The sequence below is a fragment of the Nilaparvata lugens genome, chromosome 6, assembly GCF_014356525.2.
Source record: "Nilaparvata lugens isolate BPH chromosome 6, ASM1435652v1, whole genome shotgun sequence".
In the NCBI taxonomy this organism is placed as follows: Eukaryota; Metazoa; Arthropoda; class Insecta; order Hemiptera; family Delphacidae; genus Nilaparvata; species Nilaparvata lugens.
The window spans coordinates 12,058,432-12,080,437 of record NC_052509.1 but is presented as its reverse complement, the minus strand read 5'-3'; the positions used below and the strand labels follow the sequence as shown (position 1 = coordinate 12,080,437).

Genomic DNA, 22,006 nt, shown 5'->3' with positions numbered 1-22,006 from the left:
AAGTAATTTGTTCAGTAGGCTACACAGCGTTCAAAAATTAACCGTTGATCAAATTAATAACTCTAGTTAAATTAGTAGGTACACAGCCTTCAAAAATTAACCGTAGATCAAATTTAATAACTCTAGTGAGGTCCACGTTATAATGGCAGTGGAGAAAGATAGGAGAACAACGTTGCTGAACCTCTGTCTTGTCAATGCCTTCTATAGACGGTAGCTGATACAGGTTTATTGATGTAATGTTAACTGTCGTTTAAAATAATCAATTATATTCTATAAAGCGATAAAATTATATTTTTCAATAATTTCATAATGAATTTTCAGAATTAAGATGGAATATATTATGTTACAATTCTACATTGTTAAAAGACGATCTGGCAACAGGGCAAAGCGAGAAAGAGATAGCGTTATCCGGTTTGTTGAATGATAGACAAGGATAGCAATACCATCGCTAATCAAACACTGCCATTATAACGTGGACCTCACTATAGTTGAATGTAATTTGGATAGTGAACACCGATTAAAAATAGATCGTGCAATATTATTTAGGGTTATTAAACGGTGTAGAAATTCAAGATAGGTAATAAATCATCGGGTGATCAAATTCCAATCACTTCTTGTAGTAAAAAGTGAAAAATGCCGGACAATAATTTATGGTCGCAGAAGTGAAGGGAGCATAGTTTTAGAGGTGACTGTACCGAGAGAGAGATGGAATATCTAATAACCTTGTTGGTTGTATATTCACTTTCAAAAGGAGACAAGGAGAGTAGAGTACGTGCTATCAGCAAATGAAGAATGAAAACAAAAGGATTGTGGAGAGATTGAGCTTCAAGATGGATTTGACTGTCTAGTTTTACAGTTCTTCTTTTGAGAATGCAGTTCCAGTTTTATTAGAAAATACAGCTCCCGGCTCCACCCCAACGGCTGTTAATATATTTACATAGAACAAGAAACGATAAAGAAATTCATATAGGCTACCCTATGATGAGGTCCACGTTATAATGGCAGTGTTTGATTAGCAATGGTATTGCTATCCTTGTACATCATTCAACAAAGCGGATAGCTCTATCTCTTTTCCGCTTTGCTCTGTTGCCAGATCGTCTTTCAACAATTTAGAATAAGTCATCAATTATTAAAATATTCCATCTTCATCATGGAACCTTATCATGAAATTATTGGAAAATATAATCTCTTGCTTAATAAAATAAAATTGATTATTTTAAACGAGAATGAACCGTTAATACTGTATGACACCAATAAACCTGTACAGGTACCGTCTATAGAAGGCATTGACAAGACAGAGGATCGGCAACGTTTTTCTCCTATCTTTCTCCACTGCCATTATAACGTGGACCTCACTATATACGGGAGTATACTATAGTGAGGTCCACGTTATAATAGCAGTATTTGATTAACATAGATGTTGCTATCCTTGTCTTTCATTGCAGAGTCTATTGACATGATTTAAGTCACCCCAATCCATCTGGTATAATTTTAAAACAGTAGTTGATTTTTATCAGTAATGATCAATTATTATATCTTACACTTATGATATCACACACTTACTTACTTTCATTCTCTATTCAAATAAATAAGCAAACAAACAAAAATACCGTAAATCCAAGAAAATCTAATAATTACAATATCGTTTTCTAATTTGTGTTCCCTATGGGCTACCATGTGTAGAGACACTTGAGTATTTAAAATATTTGAATAATATAATAAAGAACTATACTATAACTTACTTTCATTCTCTATTCAAATAAATAAACGAACAAACAAAAATACCGTAAATCCAAGAAAATCGATAACAATATCGTTTTCTAATTTCTAATTTGTGTTCCCTATAGGCTACCCTGTGTGGAGACACTTGAATATTTAAAATATGCGAATAATATAATAAAGAACAATACTATAACTTTCTTCCATTCAAATAAATAAATATAAAATAAATAAACAAACAAAAATACCGTAAATCCAAGAAAAGCAATATTACAATATATCGTTTTCTAATCTGTGTTCCCTTCAGGATACCCTGTGTGGAGACCATAAATGAAGTAAATACTTATTAATTATTCTATCTGTACTATTATTCTGAATAATATATTCGAATACTATTATTTATTTAATCTTTGGTAGAGTCACTTGAATATTTGAAATATGTGAATAATATAATAAAGAACATGATTAATAAACATATACAACTCTGTTGGAGTCATGTAGCATCGATTCCAACTACTATAAACAACATTATATTTTGTAACATTTTTGAAAAAATTTCATTTGTCTTTTACAGGGGTATTCCTGTCTAGATCTGTTGAATGCTGGCATGAGGCATTCAGGAGTTTACTACCTGCAGATAAGGGGCACAACCTACTGGTTCCTCAAGGTATTCTGCGAACAAGAGGTTGCTGAAGGAGGGTGGACGGTGAGTGAATCATTCATTATTCATCAAATAATTCATCAATTAGGTAATAAAACTCACTTATGATCTTGAGTAGCCTATATTATTCCATTTCTGACATGAAGTGTTTGGTGAAATGTAGTTATGCGAATTTTACTGCAACATATTTGTGTTGTCATACGTAATAATTCATTCATCAATTTATCTATAGTAGGCTTACTTTTACTATCAAACTAAGTAAATAATTTCGTTTATAATTACTAATTATATTTTATATATTATATTATATTATATTTAGATCATTCCAACAAGTGCAATATTTTATTTGACAGAAAATTTAAATTCATGTGAATTCAATAAGTATGGAATTAACTGCATTTAAAACAACAATCAGGTTCAATATCTTTAAACGTTGTAATCTATTTTGTACTGTACTCAATAAATGTACTAAATAAGTTCTATCTCACCTAGTACATGAATTATTTCATCAAGTAGAACATTTTATATTCAATAGAAAACTGAATTTTTTGTGAAAATATAGAATTCACTGCATTCGAAACCACAGGTACAATACATCTTAAAATCTTGTAATATTCGTATACTGTGCTCAATCAATAGAGAATTTGCATTAATTTTAATATAACATGGTAATAGCTGGGAAAAAAATACTATTCATTTCTTTCAAATAAATAATAATAATCAATGGAGACAACGGGTAGAAGTCGCATTATAAACCTCCTACAAAATATGCTTTTGATTTTATACTATATGGCATTTAACATTGTAATATTGTAACAATTTTCCTTCATCTTCATCTAGGCTAAAAATACTTCTAGAAGTTATATAGTTTATTATTTTTAGAAAAAATATACTTTAAGGAATATACTTTTATAAATAAATATCATTTGAAGAAAATATGATTTTATAAATAAATAATATTATGTTCACGAACAACGAGAACTTTCAATTCTCAGGATTGAGTTGGAGGACTTTGAGTGAAATAAGAAGTTTGTATATCTGTATTTACTGAGTACTCTTAATTTAAATGAATAAATAAACAATGCACTGGCCACTGGGGCATATTCCAACTTAAAATGATGCGACCATATTAATTAAAAAACAATCTGGTATAAGTTTTCTCTATCAAATAACAATACAAATGGTTAATACAAAAAATTATATTATACGATCAAATAATATTATTTATCATGAGACCAATATGATGTAAACCCCCAAAAAATGAATATAAAATACCAGTACCAAAACCATTATAAATAAAGTAGGGCCTACCAATAACCATTATCCGCAGTGAAAGACGTATTTCCATTCCATGACCGTTCACAATAAGTAGAGACATATTATCAATACAGTAATTAATTATTACAACCAGTGGACAACAGAACATTACAAAAATTTCAACTCAGTTCCTGGTCCAAACTCTTATTGTCCGAATAAATTCAATTCTCCTCTAATCACACTTTGCAGTCCGTTCCAAATCTTTCCTGATCACGGCATTCTACAGTTGCAGACAGTAATTAACTTTATCCTTGAAAATAACTCTTTCAGATCTTACCATCCTGTTGGAATTCAAGTTGCAAAGTATCCTGCAGTATAAAATGTAGTATGAAAAGTATTATAAAGAGAGAAAAAACCGCTGAAAGTATTGTGGCAAGTTTATTGTTTGGCTCAGCTTTGTGAAAAATTCGAATTGTTCAGAGCTCAAGAGTATTGTATTGTTGCATTTTTATTTATTGTTTGCCGGCTCTTGTATTGTTTGTTACAACAAAGACTTATAATTTATTGTGGAAGGTACATCCTTGAAAAGAATCTTAGCGTCGCCTGCTATAGTCACCTCTTTAAAAATATAGAAATACCTTCTTCAAGACACCTCTACATTCTAAAGCTTCAAAGACCAACACGTAATTATTCTGTACACAGCCAAAAGATGGACAATGAAATATTGTTTGCCTCTCTAATACGCTTCTGTTGAAGGGAATTGAAGAGTGTGTTCCATCCCAAGTCGTTATAAGCTTAACCTTCCGGCAGTCGCGCTGTTGTAAAAAGTACAACAGTGTCAGTTTTTTTGCTGCACAAAACTATTGGATGGGGTGATGTCAGTGAATGAGTCACCTATGCATTCCAAAACTTTCTCCCCATCACTCCACTGAGTTGCAGTATCAACCGAGCAATGGTTCAGTCTTTAGGTGCCATTTAGTCGCGACAGTGCATAAGTCGCACTGTGCATAAGATAGGGAAAGACTGTATACGGGGACTGTAAACGAACCAATAACACAGAATTGATGGCTTTGCTTGATGTACCTTATTGGGCTATGAAATGGTAATCATCCAAATGTTCATAGGCGTAAAATAATCCAAGAAGATGGAGAAAGTAATTATACAATTAATTAATATGTTTAGACAGTAAACAGAGTACATAACACTTGGAAATTTGAATGTTGTTAAACGTACAACACGCGACTGCTCGTGTGATTGAGTAGGGCGCTACTGCCGGGAGGTTAATGGCAGTATTTGATTAACATTGGTGTTGATATCCTTGTCGATCATTCGACAATGTAGATAGCGGTATCCTTTTCTAGCTCCACAACGTTTGCCAGATCGTTTTTTAAAATGCAGAAATATGATTAACTAACAAATATTTTATCTCATTCATAAAAATGTATCAATTACAGTATTTAAAAATATATTTTCTCAATGAATAACACATAATTGATTATTTGAAACAAGAATGAACATCAGATGTACCGGTATCAGTTATCCTCTATAGAAGACAGCGGCAAGGCAGAGAATCGGCAACGATGTTCTGCTATCTTCCTCCACTGCCATTATAACGTGGACCTCAATATAAAGATTGATGATCAAAAGAGAGACGCCGCGAAATTCGTTATATTTGTTCTACAGCATGTATTTCACTGTATATACAAACATTATTATCCACAGTTTTCTATATTTAATTTATACCATACAATACATACAGTATCTATATAATTTATCCTGCTATATAATAGTTGCAAGGACTAATCTTTTGTTGAAAATTAATCTTGATACAGTAAAAAAAAGAACTTGGCCGATAATGTAAATTAATCTTTTGTTGGAGCCTGGAATAATGGGTGAAAATATTATAATAGAGTGATCTTTTGTTAGAGCTTTGGATAGCAAGTGAATTCTTCATGGAAGGTTCAATAATGAGGGAGAGATTGTGAGAAAGAGAGAGAGATAGGCAGCAATGAACTTCATTTGGATACACTTTCAAACTCCTATTTTAATAATGTATTGTCTATTGTAAAGCAAGGTCTCCAAATTCAAGAATGGAGAATTGATATTGAATTAGCTAAGGTAAGATTGTAATAATTGTGGGATGTTATTTTTATCATGTTATCATAATTATATTATCTCATGATACTATGGTTAGCCTATACAATACTATGCATCACTTGGACTGTTGTATAAATTAGAATTGGAACCGTTTTGGGCGTAAGTTAGCCTGTAGTACTTTTCTGTAAGTTGAATAATTCTGAATGATTGAATTAATAAATCATAAATCAACACCATATCATTGGGTAATTGTATTATTAGTTTTGAACAGTACCTATTCATCATCTCTAATGAAGTGAATTATATTTCAAATTTTGATCAATAGCTCCTTGTACAAATTTATGAATAAACAAAGTATATCTGTCACAATGTAAATGATAAAAATAATATGACAGTAAATTTTGTGACAGTATTCTCTAAAAAAAGGAGAAGGGAAATTTTTAATCACACACTTTTATAACTTGCGATTAATAAAAACTAGGAAATTGAAGTATGTAGCCTACCCTCTAACTCTGAAATCTGCAACATACATAATAATAAATATAAATGGAGCCCAATATATTAAAATTTATTCTACTTTAAAAGAATTGTGGACTATCCTTCTATTATTATACTTATTTATCAATTAACACACAAATAACACAATGATTGAAAGAGTAGATAAGACAGGCTCTAAGATGATAATGTTGAGTATAAAATAATGGTAATTATTTCCATAATTTTCTAATAGTAGAATCTTACTGTCTGAGATGACAATATAGAGTATAAAATAATGGTAATTATTTCCATAATTTTCTAATAGTAGAATCTTACTGTCTGAGATGACAATATAGAGTATAAAATATAATAATTGTAATTATTTTCATAATTTTCTAATCCTAATGTAATCCTAATTCTAATGTTGTCAACTAGAATTAATGAAAAAGTTCCATAAGTTGAAACTGTAAAGGAACGCTGAATTTTCTTTAAAAATTTGAGACTGATGGGCGAAAAAACAACCTCAAGTCAAATTATAAATTTTAATAATTAAGGTATGTTCAATAAATAACATATTCCTCTTCAGTAGCTCTGAAGCCAATAATTGCGGAATTAGGTTAACTGTGCCTATTGAGACTACAGTAATTATATAACCATAACTACTATAACAGTGTCTGATATAGTATCTGTAATTGAGAATATATAAACTATGAACAGAATTACGGTACGCACTTACAATCTAGGAATTATCTAATCTCCAGAATCTCTACTTAGAAACTACAGTGGAAGTTTCACAAGATAATCTAATTGCAACTGATTATGAAAAAGCTTCAAGAGATGTTTCCTACAAAGTATTAACTCTAGAAAATAATCAAATCGCATCTGATTAGGAATCTGATTATGACAACCACGCTTGTTTCGATTTTCATAATCTCGCCACCATAAATCTCTTATAAATTGCATTAGCCGACAAGCTTCAAAGGCTCTTAACACTCTAGCACCTTCTCTTTCTATTGCATTAACTCTTCATATCTTCATCACTCTCTACTGCATTAGCACTCCATATCTCCATCTCTCTCCATCACATTAACTCTCCATATCTCCTTCTCTAGCACTCGATCGCATTACGGAATCAAGTTGGAATACTTAGCAGATGATCATAATCTTGTACATTTCACTTATATTAGCATTTGCATCATCATAACAGTGATGTGCTTAATTAGGAGGACTTACTAAGTAGGCGACTAAGTCCCGCCAGCACTCTTATTCTCCATATAAACCTGTTACCACGCAAAGAAATTCACAGCATGTTGTATTTTGCCTGTGAGACAAGCTCATTAATTTATCGGCTGTATTTTATTTGATAAAAATTATAAGTAGGGGCCGTTGGGTGAATAGATTTTTTGACAGATGCTTGTAGTATAGGAGCTCCTAGTGGGATGTTTCATGAATTTAACTTTCACTGGAGTTTTGTAATTGTTTGGGAAGCAACTTTGATATTCAGATGTAAGATCTGGATCCAAGGTCTACAGACATTTTTTAGTTAATTGATATTATCAAGAATTAAATAAATATATTATCATGAATGGTATTCAGAATAATGTACAACATATACCATTAAACCTTCAATGCTCTTTATTAAAAGCAATATTCATTGAACTAGGTTTTTACTGGCATCCCTTAATTAAAATCGAATCTATGATTTACATGGAAAGTCGGAAAAAAAGTATGCAAGCAATAAGGACTACATAGGATATAGGAAATGAAGATGAACTTTTTATTCAACTGAACAGTCATTTCAACTTTCAGAGAAAATCTTGCACATTCTTGTCAAAAATGTTTATGATTTACTTTCTTATTCAGGACTACTAATATGTACCGTACATGAAGATTGAAAAATCGAAGTTATTTTTTAACATTATTTATTTCTGTTTTTAAACAACATGTTGGAAGGGTAATTTAATTTATAATTTCATGTTTTGCCACTCAAGTTGCACTTTCGAACGGCAAGCATCGGAATAATTCACTGCACGTCGTTGTAAAAAACATCAAAACCGTGTGCCAATATAATTTTTTATAATATTAATCTTTTCAATTACTGGAGGTTGAAATAGGTTGATTATTGAGTATTTTTATCAAATTTTGAAATATATTTCCGGTGATCCAAAGATGTCTCCTTCGTCTAAAGAGACGAATCAATTATTGTTTCTTCTGGTTTGTGTAATGCTGAATCTAGAATAACATGGGATAATGATTCATCATAAATGTCTATAATATCATAGAGAAACGATAGCATAAGTAGATATCCATTGTATAGGGTGTTTATGTCGCAACTTTTACTGTTATCCCAAGCCGATAGTTCACGTAGTTCTTTCCTAAGCAGCTGTGTGACGGTGGTAGTCTCTCAAATTGTGCCGTTCATACACTCTCACCCCAACAAAACTGTAAAAATTGACAATAATCAACAGTAATCGGCTTGAGATAACAGTAAAAGTTGCGACATAAATTCCCTATACCATGGGATATCTACTTACGCTATTGGTTCTCTATGATAATATTCATCTATCCAATTACTGAAGGTTGAAATGGTAAATGAGTGTTGATTGGATATTTCCAATCAATTTGAAAATAATAATTGCTTATAAATTTTATAATCTCCCCAATTACTTTAAATTGAAATGGTTGATTATTGAATATTTATTATTCAACTCTGAAATATATTTGCAGGTGATTCAAAGACGTGACGACCTGGGAGAGCCAAGAGAAAACTTCAACCGAGATTGGGCCGACTACAAGAATGGATTCGGAGACCCAGGCAAGGAGTTCTGGATGGGAAATGAAAACATATATATGCTCACCAACAACGAGGACTATATGCTAAGGATTGAGTTGGAGGACTTTGAGGGAAATAAGAGGTTCGTATATCTATATTTACTCTTAAAATTATTATTTTATTTAAGTAGTTTTTTGACATATTTGAAATAAATATACTTTTATAAATAAATATTATGTTAATAACAAACAACGAGGACTTTCAATTCTCAGGATTGAGTTGGAGGACTTTAAGAGAAATAAGAGGTTTGTATATCTATATTTATTACTCTAAATCATTGTATTCAAAGTGTATTTTTGACAAATTTGAATGAAAACTTACTTTTATGAATAAATATTATGTTCACAAACAACGAGGACTTGAAATTCTCAGGATTGAGTTGGAGGTCTTTGAGGGAAATAAGAGGTTCGTATATCTATATCTACTCCTCAAATTATTATTTTATTGAAGTAGTTTTTTGAAATATTTGAAATAGATATACTTTTATAAAAAATAAATATTATCTTTACAAACAACGAGGACTTTAAATTCTCAGGATTGAGTTGGAGGACTTTGAAGGAAATAAAAGGTTCGTATATCTATATTTACTCTTCAAATTATTTTTTATTGAAAAAGTTTTTTGACATATTTGTAAAAAAATATATAAATAAAATAACTTTGTTGTGGTTAAGACAGTGTGTCACTAGTAAATATTTGAAAAAACACTCACTTTTGTTGGAGTATTGAGGAATGCATTCGACTCCTGAAGAGGAGCTTTGACAGCCTCTCTGATGCTCTGATGCTGATGAAGCTCCTCTTCAGGAGTGATATGCATTCCTCAATACTCCAAGAAAAGTGAGTGTTTTTTCAAATATTTACTAGTAACACACTGTCTTAATCACAACAAAGTTATTTTATAGTGTTTCGTCATGGAAAGCAACATCAATTTCAATAAATAAAATTATAAATAAATATTATGTTCACAAACAACGAGAACTTTAAATTCTCAGGACTGAGTTAGAAGACTTTGAGCGAAATAAAAGGTTTGTATATCTGTATTTACTACTCTTTAAATCATTGTACTCAAAGTGTATTTTTGACAAATTTGAATAAAAACTTACTTTTATATGAATATATATTAATTTGGCGAACAACGAGAACTATACATATAATATTCATACTATGCTGAGGATTCATTTGGAGGACTTTGAGGAGAAGAGGTTAGTATATCTATACTATATATATATATATATATATATAATATATATATATATATATATATATATATATATATATCTATATATATATATTATATATATATATTCTCTATATTATATACACATGAAGAGCAGTTTATAGATAATAGTCGCATGTTTGAAAGATATTGACACATTTGAATTGAAACATACTTGTAAAAATATAATATGTTGACTAACAATGACTATTTGCTATAAGGATAAGAGGTTTGTATAACATTCTTTATTTATTCATACAAGTACATCGTCAAAAAAGATAGGGAGAAAAAAATAAGGTAACATTATTTCCATATCCACTCTTTCAACAAATTATCATCATGTTTAGAGTAGGCTATATTTTTCAAAAACTCATAAAGACGTACCTTATTTGAAAGTATTGTAAAGTACTCCTCATTTGAAAAATGATGTAACATTTTCGATTCATAATATAAATTAGAAACATACAATGAGTCTATTTGACAATTCTGTTCAGTATCTATACAGCCATAAGGAAATCTGCTTCGAATAAAATTATGATTCAATGATTCACTAATTATGATTTATCACTATCTTCTCATATATGAGGATATAGTATTTATCATTGATATTATTACTGTAAGACTGTGTCTATCTTCTTAAGATAATTTATAATCTATATAACAATGCAAGACAGTTTATTTTAGGTATCAGGAAAAGTTTAATAATATTCAAATTAGATATAGAAATTAGTAATTGATAAGATTCATCATTTTCCCATGCAATGCTTCGTCCCAGGCATTAGGAAACATTTTTTGAAGAGTCAAAACTTCCTTTAATGAGATTTTTTAATAACTTTTCCTTAATGTCAAGCTCCACTGAAAGGTGAATACTTTGTATAAGTATGTTTATGTTTTTGGGACAAATATTCCATATCATAGACTATAGAGTAGGATTCTATACCATGTAAGTACCAACTGAACTCTTAACAGAACAGAATCAATTATTATGATACTAGTAGTTCTGTGAACAGTAGACCTCGCGCTCAGTAAGTTACATTGACCTGTTGTTATGTTTTCTCAAAAATTAAAAAATAATTTATCTATTTAAAATGTCTAGAAGAAATCCTAAATAAACATGGAGCTTTCTGTCCTATCGTACCGTGACATGTCGTCCCGGAATGTGAGTGTGAGCGCTGTTATCAGGTCTGGCTGCAACTGTCTACAAAGTTGATAGAAAGATACATTTTCAATATGTTCGATGTTTTTGAACGGGTAGTATTATAGTCAACTGTCTACTAACGTTGTTGGAAAGATACATTTTCAAGATGTTCAATGTTTTTGAGCGCATAGTATTATAGTCCACTAGACAGCTGATTTATGATGAATAATTCTATAGTCTGATTTTTACTCTAATATTGGCGTATGAAGGAGGCTCCTTTTCCCTTTCATATTATCCTTCAAATGTGAAATTTCCAAAAACCTTGTATATACGTCGACGCGCAATCTAAAAAGGAACATACCTGTCAAATTTCATGAAAATCTATTACCGCGTTTCGCCGTAAATGCGCAACATATAAACATGCTAAACAGAAATGCCAAACCGTCGACTTGAATCTTAGACCTCACTTAGCTCGGTCAATTATCGTGAATATTCAGACACTCTACTACTTGATTTCCATTCAATATAAAATATATTCCAAATTTGAAAATAAACGTAATATAACTATGAGAACCACAAAATGAGTATTCTCTCATGTATATAAATTCTACTAATAAATGTGTAAGGAATAAAAAAGTTGAATTATTATAAAATGAATTGGTACTTATATAACTTTTCATATATCCCAAGTAATAAGGCAATCTTAGAGAAGGATATTCAATAGATATAGGCAATAAAAATAGAATAGTGAGAGGATGACTAATCATAAAATTCATTCAAGGTTGTGAACCTATTGAAAGTATAATCTTATACATCATTATAGATGAATACATTCTCAAATTATATATATCGTTATAGTATGCCCCTTTACCTCTTCTATTTTTCTACAAGATCACCTTTCTCACCGTATTCTCACCTTCTTAGCTGCTAAGTGACTATAGTGAGGTTCACGTTATAATGGCAGTGTTTGATTAGCAATGGTATTGCTATCCTTGTCTATCATTCAACAAAGCGGATAACGCTATCTCTTTCACGTTTTGCTCTGCTGCCAGATCCTCTTTTAACAATGTAGAATTGATAATCAATTATCAAAATAGTTCTTCTTAATTATGAAAATTCACTATGACATTATTGAAAAATATAATTGATTATTTTAAACGAGAATGAACAGTTAATATTACATCAATAAACCTGTATCAGCTACCGTCTGTAGAAGGCATTGACAAGGCAGAGGATGGGCAACGTTTTTCTCCTATCTTTCTTCACTGCCATTATAACGTGGACCTTAATATAGCTGCTAAGTGACTAGGTAGGCTTCTCTGAATGCAGTTATTACAGAGTTGCATATCTATTTAGATGCATCTTTGAAGAGTTGCATATCTAGATGCATTCACAGAGTTGCATCTTTGAGATGCATCTGCATTTCTTCCTTTCACCAGTAATAGATGCATTATTGCACTTAGCACCTTGAATTCGCTCCGCTCACGTATCCTTTCGCCATATTTGTAGAAGAAGGGAGATAAAGGAAAAGATGAGGAAGAAGAAGAAGAAGATGATGATGATGAAGAAGAAGAAGAAAGAAGAAGAAGAAGAAGAAGAAGAAGAAGAAGAAGAAGAAGAAGAAGAAGAAGAAGAAGAAGAAGAAGAAGTAGAAGATGTGGAAAATCAAACTGTAGTATCCAAATAGAAGGTGCAAACGTGCATCAAATATATCACTTTACATTCAATGCAATATACTAGTGTTAAAATGCAGTGGGACTTCAGGAAAGTGCAAATAAATAATGCATTTCGACTCGAAAAGTGCATACAAATAATGTGTGTGCAGCTTGGCATTTGGTCGAACTTGATTCTTCAAGAGTTATCGCCAATAAAGATCATAAATAATTGAAAAATAATTATTATTAAACGAAAATCCCAATTAAATGCTGTAAATCACCCCGAAGACTTCTGCTACTTAACAAACAAATGCAACTTCAATTTATTTCCATCATAAATAATATATTGATAATTGGATAACAAAACCTCGTTTTTCAAATTGCTTCTAGTCCATTAAAGCATTACAGATATCTGTTCCATATTCCCTATTTTAGTGATAATAATGTGAAATATTTCTTTTATGTTTGGTTTTGAAGCATTTAAATTTAAAAATCTACGTTGTAAAAATAATTAAGTACTGAAAATTTTGTGAAGTGAACAACTACAAGACTTAAACTATTTCCGACTATGTGTAACCTTATCTAAATCTGGGAGAGGAATAGCACAAGGTTACCAATATACAGAGTGAGTCATATGTATGGGAACCCTTCAATAAGTTGAAGACTGTTGTTGATATAATACTGTAACTTTCAGGATAAGTTATTGGTCGAATACTCCACCTTTTGAGTGGTTGAAATTCAGTTGTATGACAAAAGGTGGAGTATTTGACCAATATAACTTATTCTAAAAGTGACAGTATTATATCTACAAAAGTCTCTAACTTATTGGAGGGTTCCCATAGATATGACTCACTCTGTAGAATGAATAAAGAATAAATAAATATTTATTTTGGAACCATAGCAGTAGACTACTGTTAGTCAAAAGTAAACATTTGCTGTCATGATAGTCGAAATTTTAACTGAAACACCAATTTTATATTGGCTCGATTTTTCAAATATCAATATTTCATACTCGGATATAGAATAAATAAAGAGGTAAATTCTCTCATTCTGATAATTTATTCCATTCCAATCAAATCGGTTACACAATCAACTCTTTTTTCAATTAAAAATACAATTTCAATAAAAACAGTATAATTATATTTAATAATATAATATTTGACAATATTTACTCTTCTATAAATTCAAATCTTGCAAAAAATCTCTGAGTATGTACAATGCCCCGAAATAAACTAAAATTAGCTCCATGGGGCAGCCACAAAATTATAATAGGAAAATCTTAATTCTTACTTCATGTATGATAGATATAAGATGATATATGTATAATGATTACTACAATTTGTAAAACCTATCATATATGTAATGTGAGATAAATTTGAATAAAAAATCCCTCGATTGGTATTTATTAATATTTAATAGGCTTATCTGTTATTCATTTATTGATTGATCCATACGTCTTTTTGAAGTAAAAGTGAAATCTTAACCTTATTCTTTTTTGGAACTTTTATTTGTAAAAATTTGGGAGAAGACAGTTTTGGGCTATGCCTGTTGTCTTCTCCCAATCATATTATAATTATTATAATTATGATCTGTAATTGCCAATGAAATAAATGATAAGGAGAGAGGTAAGCTTGTGCTATTCCTCTCCCAAATTTAGATAAGGTTACACATAGTCCAAAATATGTTAAGTCTTGTAGCTATGTTCACTTCACAAAATTTTCAGTCCCTAACTGAATAAATCCTAAGATTAAATTTTTAATTTGCAAATTGGTGGTAATCCTTTGTGGTCTGCAGCTCAAATATTTTCAAATATGGAGGCAAAATATTTATATTTCTATTTTATTAAGCCCTATCAAAACAACATTCACAAACTATGAAATCTTTCGCAATTTGAATAACCTTATTCGGTTGACTGCTCAGTAGTTGAGACTACAGCAATCAACTGAATAAGTCACCAAGAATCATGCTCCAATTTGCTTGAAATAATTCAGACCAATTGCAAAAACTGACATAGATTTGCATACAGTAGGTCACGAATTCTTGCAACTCTTCATGATAGAATGCAAGCTTTGGTTACTTTGCCTTAAATATATCTATAGCTTACTCGTACCGTACCTATATCTGTACCATTTGATTATAGCTATATCTATGTCAAGAAGTCAAGATCCATTTCCATTCGTTGTATAGTAATATATGTGATCTATATAGTCCATCTAAACCAATTGTAATATCATTGAGAAAAGATGGAGAGAGTTTTTTCTATTATCTTAATTTCTGGTAATATAAACATCTTAGCCCATATTTTCTTGTACTGTGGGTGTTTTATCCACATTGTATTCAGTGTAGTAATCAATAATTGTGATATAGAGAAAAGATGAGGAGAGATATTTAGCTCATCTTATTTTCTGTTAAAACATCTGAGCCCATAATTTCTTGTACTGTGGTGTTTTATCTACATGCTATCTATATACATTCTATTCTATCATTTTATCTTTAGTATACTAAAGATAGAGTAGTCTATCTATATTTTTTCTGTTATCTCCGGTATTATCTTTCTAGTCTAGTAGCTATGAGGTCGAATAATGAATGAAAGAATCAATAATGACATCACGGATTGTATCATAGGTACCTACCGGTACCTTATTGTAGGTTTAACCACAGAAAAAGGGAGAAAGAACTTTATTTTTTCCTCAGTGGTTCAACGTACCTTACCTGAAATAGGTGGATATAGTAGATAAGGTATCTGAAGACCAGTGTTTACTTGAGATTTCTATGTTCAGCCAATATAAGTTGTTCCTTCCCCAATCATTCATAATGAGTTTAGAATGATATTGTGATTATCAATTTAGGAAATAAATGAATAAATCAGTTCCATGATGAAACAGTTCATTCTTGAATCAATCATTCACTCTGAAAATGTATAGTAGCCTACCTAATCATTAGGAAATCAAGGTTGGAGATATGAGACGGTAGGCTGATATCCATACGAAATTATCATTTATGAATATTATTATCATTATAAAAATACATGGTGATTATTCGAAAATTGAGGCTCGGATAAGAGTATACTCATATCAATAGATTAATAGCATCATTTTGTTATATTATGTTATTTATTGATCGCTTTAAGATAATTTCTTAAATTCTCTCTAGTTTCCAAAAACTTTATTCATCCTTACTGAATAGATCATAAATTAAATAATAGAATTCTTCAATGTTGTTTTCCATCACGAACTGCTTATTATTAAATCACTTTTTGTAAAAGAACGTAGAATCACGCTGTAGAAGATGGCGAATCTGCCGAAAGATCTCGTTGTCAAAGTGAGTGATTAATTCATTTATTGTAAAATATCTGACTGCTAGTCGTTTTTTCAAATAGCAAAAAGTGATTTAATAATAGAGTTTTATACTCATGACTTATATGAGGTCTATTTTATTAAAGTATTTTGATATGGCTACTTATTTAATTATTTCATTTACACATGCACAAAATCAAAACATAAAAGTTTTACAAAACTAGTAATTAATAATTACAAATAATCACTAGTGCTCGGTTAAAATAAAATCGAAAAGTTTACTAGTAGCTCAACAATATTATATACTATATCATATTATGTGCTATAATAGTGATTTTTTTGTGATTATGAGGTATAATAAATTCAGTATATTACATGACATACTTTCATTGGAGAAAGATAACAATTGGGGGTCTATGATTAATTAGAATATTTGCACTTTAAAATGCTTCAAGTTCTTTTCTAGTTGCATCTATTTTTTATTTTCCGGTTTCATTCATAAAGAAATTGTTTTTGTTTGCAGACATGCGCAGTATTCAAAAATTGCCACTAAAAGATGCTCCAACTTCTTTCTTGTTTGCATCTATTTTTTCCATTTTCCGGTTTCACTCATTGATAAATATTGTTTTTGTTTGCTGATATGCGCAGTATTCGCATTTCAAAAATTCTAACTAAAAGATGCTTTTACTTCTTTCCCATTTGCATGTTTTTATTTCATTTTTCAGTCTTATTTATTTATAAATTGTTTTTACTCTGTAGATATGCGCAGTATTCGCACTTCAAGATCTATTCAGAAGCTGAGTACTACAAACTGGAGATAGACGGCTATGAAGGCAATGCAGGGGACTCACTCAATGATCCCTGGTATGGCAGTAACAACAGTCCATTCTCAACGTACAACAGGTCAGTTACTAATACTTTTCAATTAAAATATTTATTTATTGTCAACAACTAATAAATAATGAAGTTGACACAGAATATGGCAATGAAATGATAATTTGTAAAAATGTTTCAATACATATTAATGTTGTAAAACTTCTCCATGATTGAAAAACAGTATCATCTTTAGTACCGGGTGCAGCTGAAGATGTGCTGGTTTCTACAAGGAACTGCAGTCCTGTAATAAGATTTATAAAGGTGGATTAAACAACCAAAACAATACAATGTACGAAGTATGTACAAGTTGAGGACATGTTGGTATTGCAAAGACATGTAACAAAAGCCGCTCTTGGCCGTCCCAGACGCTACCCAACGAATCTTCTGTTTGTTGAGTTCCCCGTTCTAACGGCAAAGCAGCTCTATATCAAAAATTTGATACTGTACCTGAATAAATGTAAAAATATATTTAAACCATATATGATGTCATACAACTTCCGACGCAACCGAAATATATTATATAAATAGAACTGACTTTTCTGTTTGCCGAAGACAATTCACTTACATCAGCAATAAACTTATTAACTTGGTACCTCAACACTTTCAATATTAGTATATTAGTATTTTGTTAGTACTATTTCAGTAATATAGGCTCCTTACATTTCATTTGATTTGTTAGTGTTTTCAAGTCTTCTATCTTCATTTGAAAAATATATTAAAATAATTCTATCTTTATTTATTCAAATAGTAGTATATTGGTCATGGGTGATAAAGGATTTTAAATGATTGAATAAATAATTAGATAAATGAAACTTATTCTGTTACTTTTTCCCTGAATATACTTTTTTCTGCAATTCCAGGCAAATATATAGTTTTGACTCCCCATTATCATTTATTAGAATAAGAAGAGAAAAACATTTATCACTTTGATCATTTCATTTCTACTTGTGTTAGACTTTTTTACAAAAGTAAAATCTAAAAATTTAAACACATCTTCTTTTCCTCCCCAACTCTCCTATGCTTTTCCTAACAAACTTGAACACTCTCTCGACATTTTCAATTTCTTTTTTCATATTTTATGTATATTTTTGTTACAGAGACAATGACCGTTCGAGCCTCAACTGCGCGTCTATGCTGAAGGGAGGATGGTGGTGGAAGTCGTGTGGAAGGGGGCTCAATGGACTCTATCTAAACGACCCTCAAGATATCACTGCCAGACAAGGTCAGCTTTAATTTTTATAATTATTATTAAACTTCAATTGATAATTTTTCTCATCAATTGTTAATTTTCTTGATTGGGGAGCAGTTTTTGGAGTTTTACCGTGTGCACCTATATTTTTGTAAATAAATAAAACAGACAAACTATTCACCTCGCGAAAACAACTAAACGTGGTTCAGTGTTAAAAGTAGATGGTACATTGGTGCATAAGGCCCTGAGTTGAGTAAAAATATAAATTATTGTAAAACAATAATTGCTGATTACAGATGGAAGTAAATTGGAAGATGCATTTTGTTCAAATGCTAATTAATAAATAATTATTATCAAACCAAAATCCCTAAGGATTTATCAAAACACAAACGCCCTAAGGAATATCTTCTAATTCTATATTTTCTCTATGACTAATCAGCAATTTATTATTATTTAACGATAATCCAAATTAAATGCTGCAAATCACCCCGAAGACTTCTGCTACTGCAAATATTGACAACAGGGTAAAAGAAGGGTAGAAGGAAATTCGATGAGCGCTACCATACAAAAACTATTTTTGTATACAAAAAACTATTTTTGTATAGTAGCGCTCATCGAATTTCCATCTAGCTGTTTAACCTGTTGTCAATATTTGCAGTAGCAGAAGTCTTCGGGGTGAATTACAGCATTTAATTTTGATTTTCGTTAAATAATAATAAATTGCTGTTTAGTCATAGTGAAAAGATAGAATTAGAAGAAATTCCTTAGGGCGTTTGTGTTTCAGAATTCACTGTTAGATATGTCAAGCCGACTATTGTCGATTATCACTGTCTCAGCTGTGTGAGAATGTAAGAACGGCACAGTATGAGAGACTACCAGCAGCACATAGCTTCACAAGAAAGAACTACTAGGACTATCGGCTTGAACAAACAATGTAATTTGTAACATAAACTTTCTATACACCAAAGGATAGCTGTATCTTCTAATGCTATTCTTTCTCTTTGGTTTATTAATATTGAAGTCTAGACCTACTGATGTCTCCTGTATAATCAGGGTTGAATGATTGAGTTGAATAAGCGAATAAAAGCGAGCAGAAAATAATGACAATAACCAATTCAATTCAATTCAGTTTATTTCCAAAAACATAATACACGAATAAGAAATACAATATACAACATATTTTGGAATCCCCCTACTAGACTATCCATCTGTGTGTAGGGGGGGAGTTCCACTTTATACATAATAAGCTTAATCTGCTCATAGAAGTAAATAATAGAGAATACACTTATATTATGGATGTATTATTAATATTCTGATTATAAAATATATAATATATTGTGCTGATGTATATTTAAGAATGAGTATGTAGGAATATGTATGTAGGAATAAGTAAACTTAATACCTTGATTGATAAAAGAATAAATAAAGAAGAAATAACAATATTTTTTTGAAGACCGCAGTGGAACCATTTATTTATTGAAAAATTAAGAATTCAAACAATGCTTTTTACAGTATAATACAGTAAAATTATTAAATTCATCAGTCTTTCTGTGTTGTAGTGAAGATGATGTTGAAATAAATCTCAAATATACGAACTTAAAATAGTAAACTATGATAATGGTTTACATTAAAGGTAGTAGTAGTCACAAACTTGAAAAAAACAGCCACTTATTTTTTATAATTATTTAGGAACTAAACATTCAGTTGCTACATCATTATTAATTTCTGATAAATTGATGAATAGAATAGAGTAGAAAACTATGGCAAATCATATATTGGTTTTGTTCATTCAAGTCTACAACAACCCATGTAGATTTTAAAATTATATTTGAATTCCTCTCTTGTATAATTCACAGTGTGAATGTTTTTGTTCAATTTTCTCTTTAAGACATTTCGTTGACTTGATCTGTTTCAGATATTATATACAAATTGGAGTTTCTTTTAAATTGAGAGTTCTCTTTTGTGTGGAATTATTTTTAATATGTGGAGTGTGAATTATTCATCTCTCGTTTCAGAATTACAGCGTTTTTGTGTTTATACACTATACTAAGAAATTGTAATATATTTGTTTATCATATTTGATCTATTTTTCTATAAATCCATTAAACTTCTCATTTTTTTCTCTCAGGTATTGTGTGGTTCAGGTGGAGAGGATGGGACTACACGCTCAAGAAAGCCAGTATGATGATCAAACCAAAAGGCTCCATTAGTTCATCGTAAGAGACGCGACGCCATTTTGAGAAAGAAAACAACAAATAAAATACGCCTTAAATCATCTAGGAAGATGTAAACACAGGCAACAATTTAAACAAACAAAATCAAAGCTATTACAAACAAAAATTTACAATCCCGGTGGTTATGAACCAAAAAATTTAGTTTTTCATCTGAAGTCAGAAGATTGGAGATGTTCAATTTTTTTCAACAGGAATGAGAAGAATTTGGAGATAACTATTAGAGTGTTAAGTTGTTATTACCTACTTATTATTTAAAATTAGTTGAACATTTTATAAAATGTTATTTATCATAACTGTTGTTAGGATGTTATCCCTTTGAAACAGAGTAATATCAGGTCCAATTTTCAATTCTCTTTGTGAGAATTACTTCAAATTTTGGAAGTGAAAATGATGTAATAGCTTAAACAAGAGTAATAATTGGATGATAAGCAATATGGAATATCTATGAATTAAATCTGTATTGTTTTGATTTCTAATTATGAATCAATTGAAGTATTAAACAATAATATTAATACATGATTGTATCGTCTACAGTTTATAATATTTGTGAACTTGAATTAAAATTATACATCTATAGTAAATAATGAAACGAAATTATATAAAGGAATTTAATCAACCACAAAAATTACAAACAAACGAATAAACTATTATAATTCAATTTACGTATGGTTTAACACTGAAATAAACCAACCAATTTTATTGAGTTTATAACAAAACAAATATGAATTTTGTGATTTATTCTCATTTTTGGGAATGAATTATAATTACCATATCTGAATCCTGCTCAGTTTTGTATGATACATGAAAGATATAAAACATACTATATCCTAAAAGCTTTTAGGGAAAGCTTTTTCAATATTTTTTGAAAAGAGTACCGTATTAAATTCTGTATTTTAAGTTTAAACTAGTATTTATTTTGTTTGTATTGTTTTTTACCAATAAAATGTCTATCCTTTGTTGGATTAAGATTTTTAATACTAAGAAACGTAGGAGAATTTCAATTTTTTTTTAAATGTAAAACTTGCTATTTGGATTTTACCAAACTTTGTTATTCAATAGCTTAGAATAATATTCAATCAAGTCCTACACAATTCGAATAAATTTTCAAGACCAATTTCTCCAAAACAAAAAATATTGAGTCTGTGAAGAAATCATCAATATCTTGACGATTTAATATCTCTAGAAATTGGAAAAATGGAGAACTGTACCTTCTAACGAATGTTTCAACTATGAGATCTAGTACCTATTCAGAAACACGTTCTACTTCTCAATTTTCTGAGATGTACTATCGTCATTTTTTCAAAGCTGAAAAATATTCTGGTTTGAATCAAAAATCAAATTCAAGATAAGTTGTCAATTCA

The 22,006-nt window shown here is 30.3% G+C and overlaps 1 protein-coding gene across 1 annotated transcript in view; it reads left to right on the top strand.

Moving 5' to 3' along the window:
* Nucleotides 1–21,652, top strand: part of LOC111049611 (angiopoietin-2) — a 35,349-nt gene extending 13,697 nt beyond the window's left edge. Inside the window, exons 6-10 of the mRNA XM_039430119.1 lie at nucleotides 2,294–2,425; nucleotides 8,939–9,126; nucleotides 17,106–17,249; nucleotides 18,320–18,444; nucleotides 20,540–21,652. Coding sequence (XP_039286053.1) covers nucleotides 2,294–2,425; nucleotides 8,939–9,126; nucleotides 17,106–17,249; nucleotides 18,320–18,444; nucleotides 20,540–20,631 — 681 coding nt within the window. The 3' untranslated portion in view covers nucleotides 20,632–21,652. The remainder of the gene's footprint in view (nucleotides 1–2,293; nucleotides 2,426–8,938; nucleotides 9,127–17,105; nucleotides 17,250–18,319; nucleotides 18,445–20,539) is intronic.
* Nucleotides 21,653–22,006: the final 354 nt, after the last annotated feature.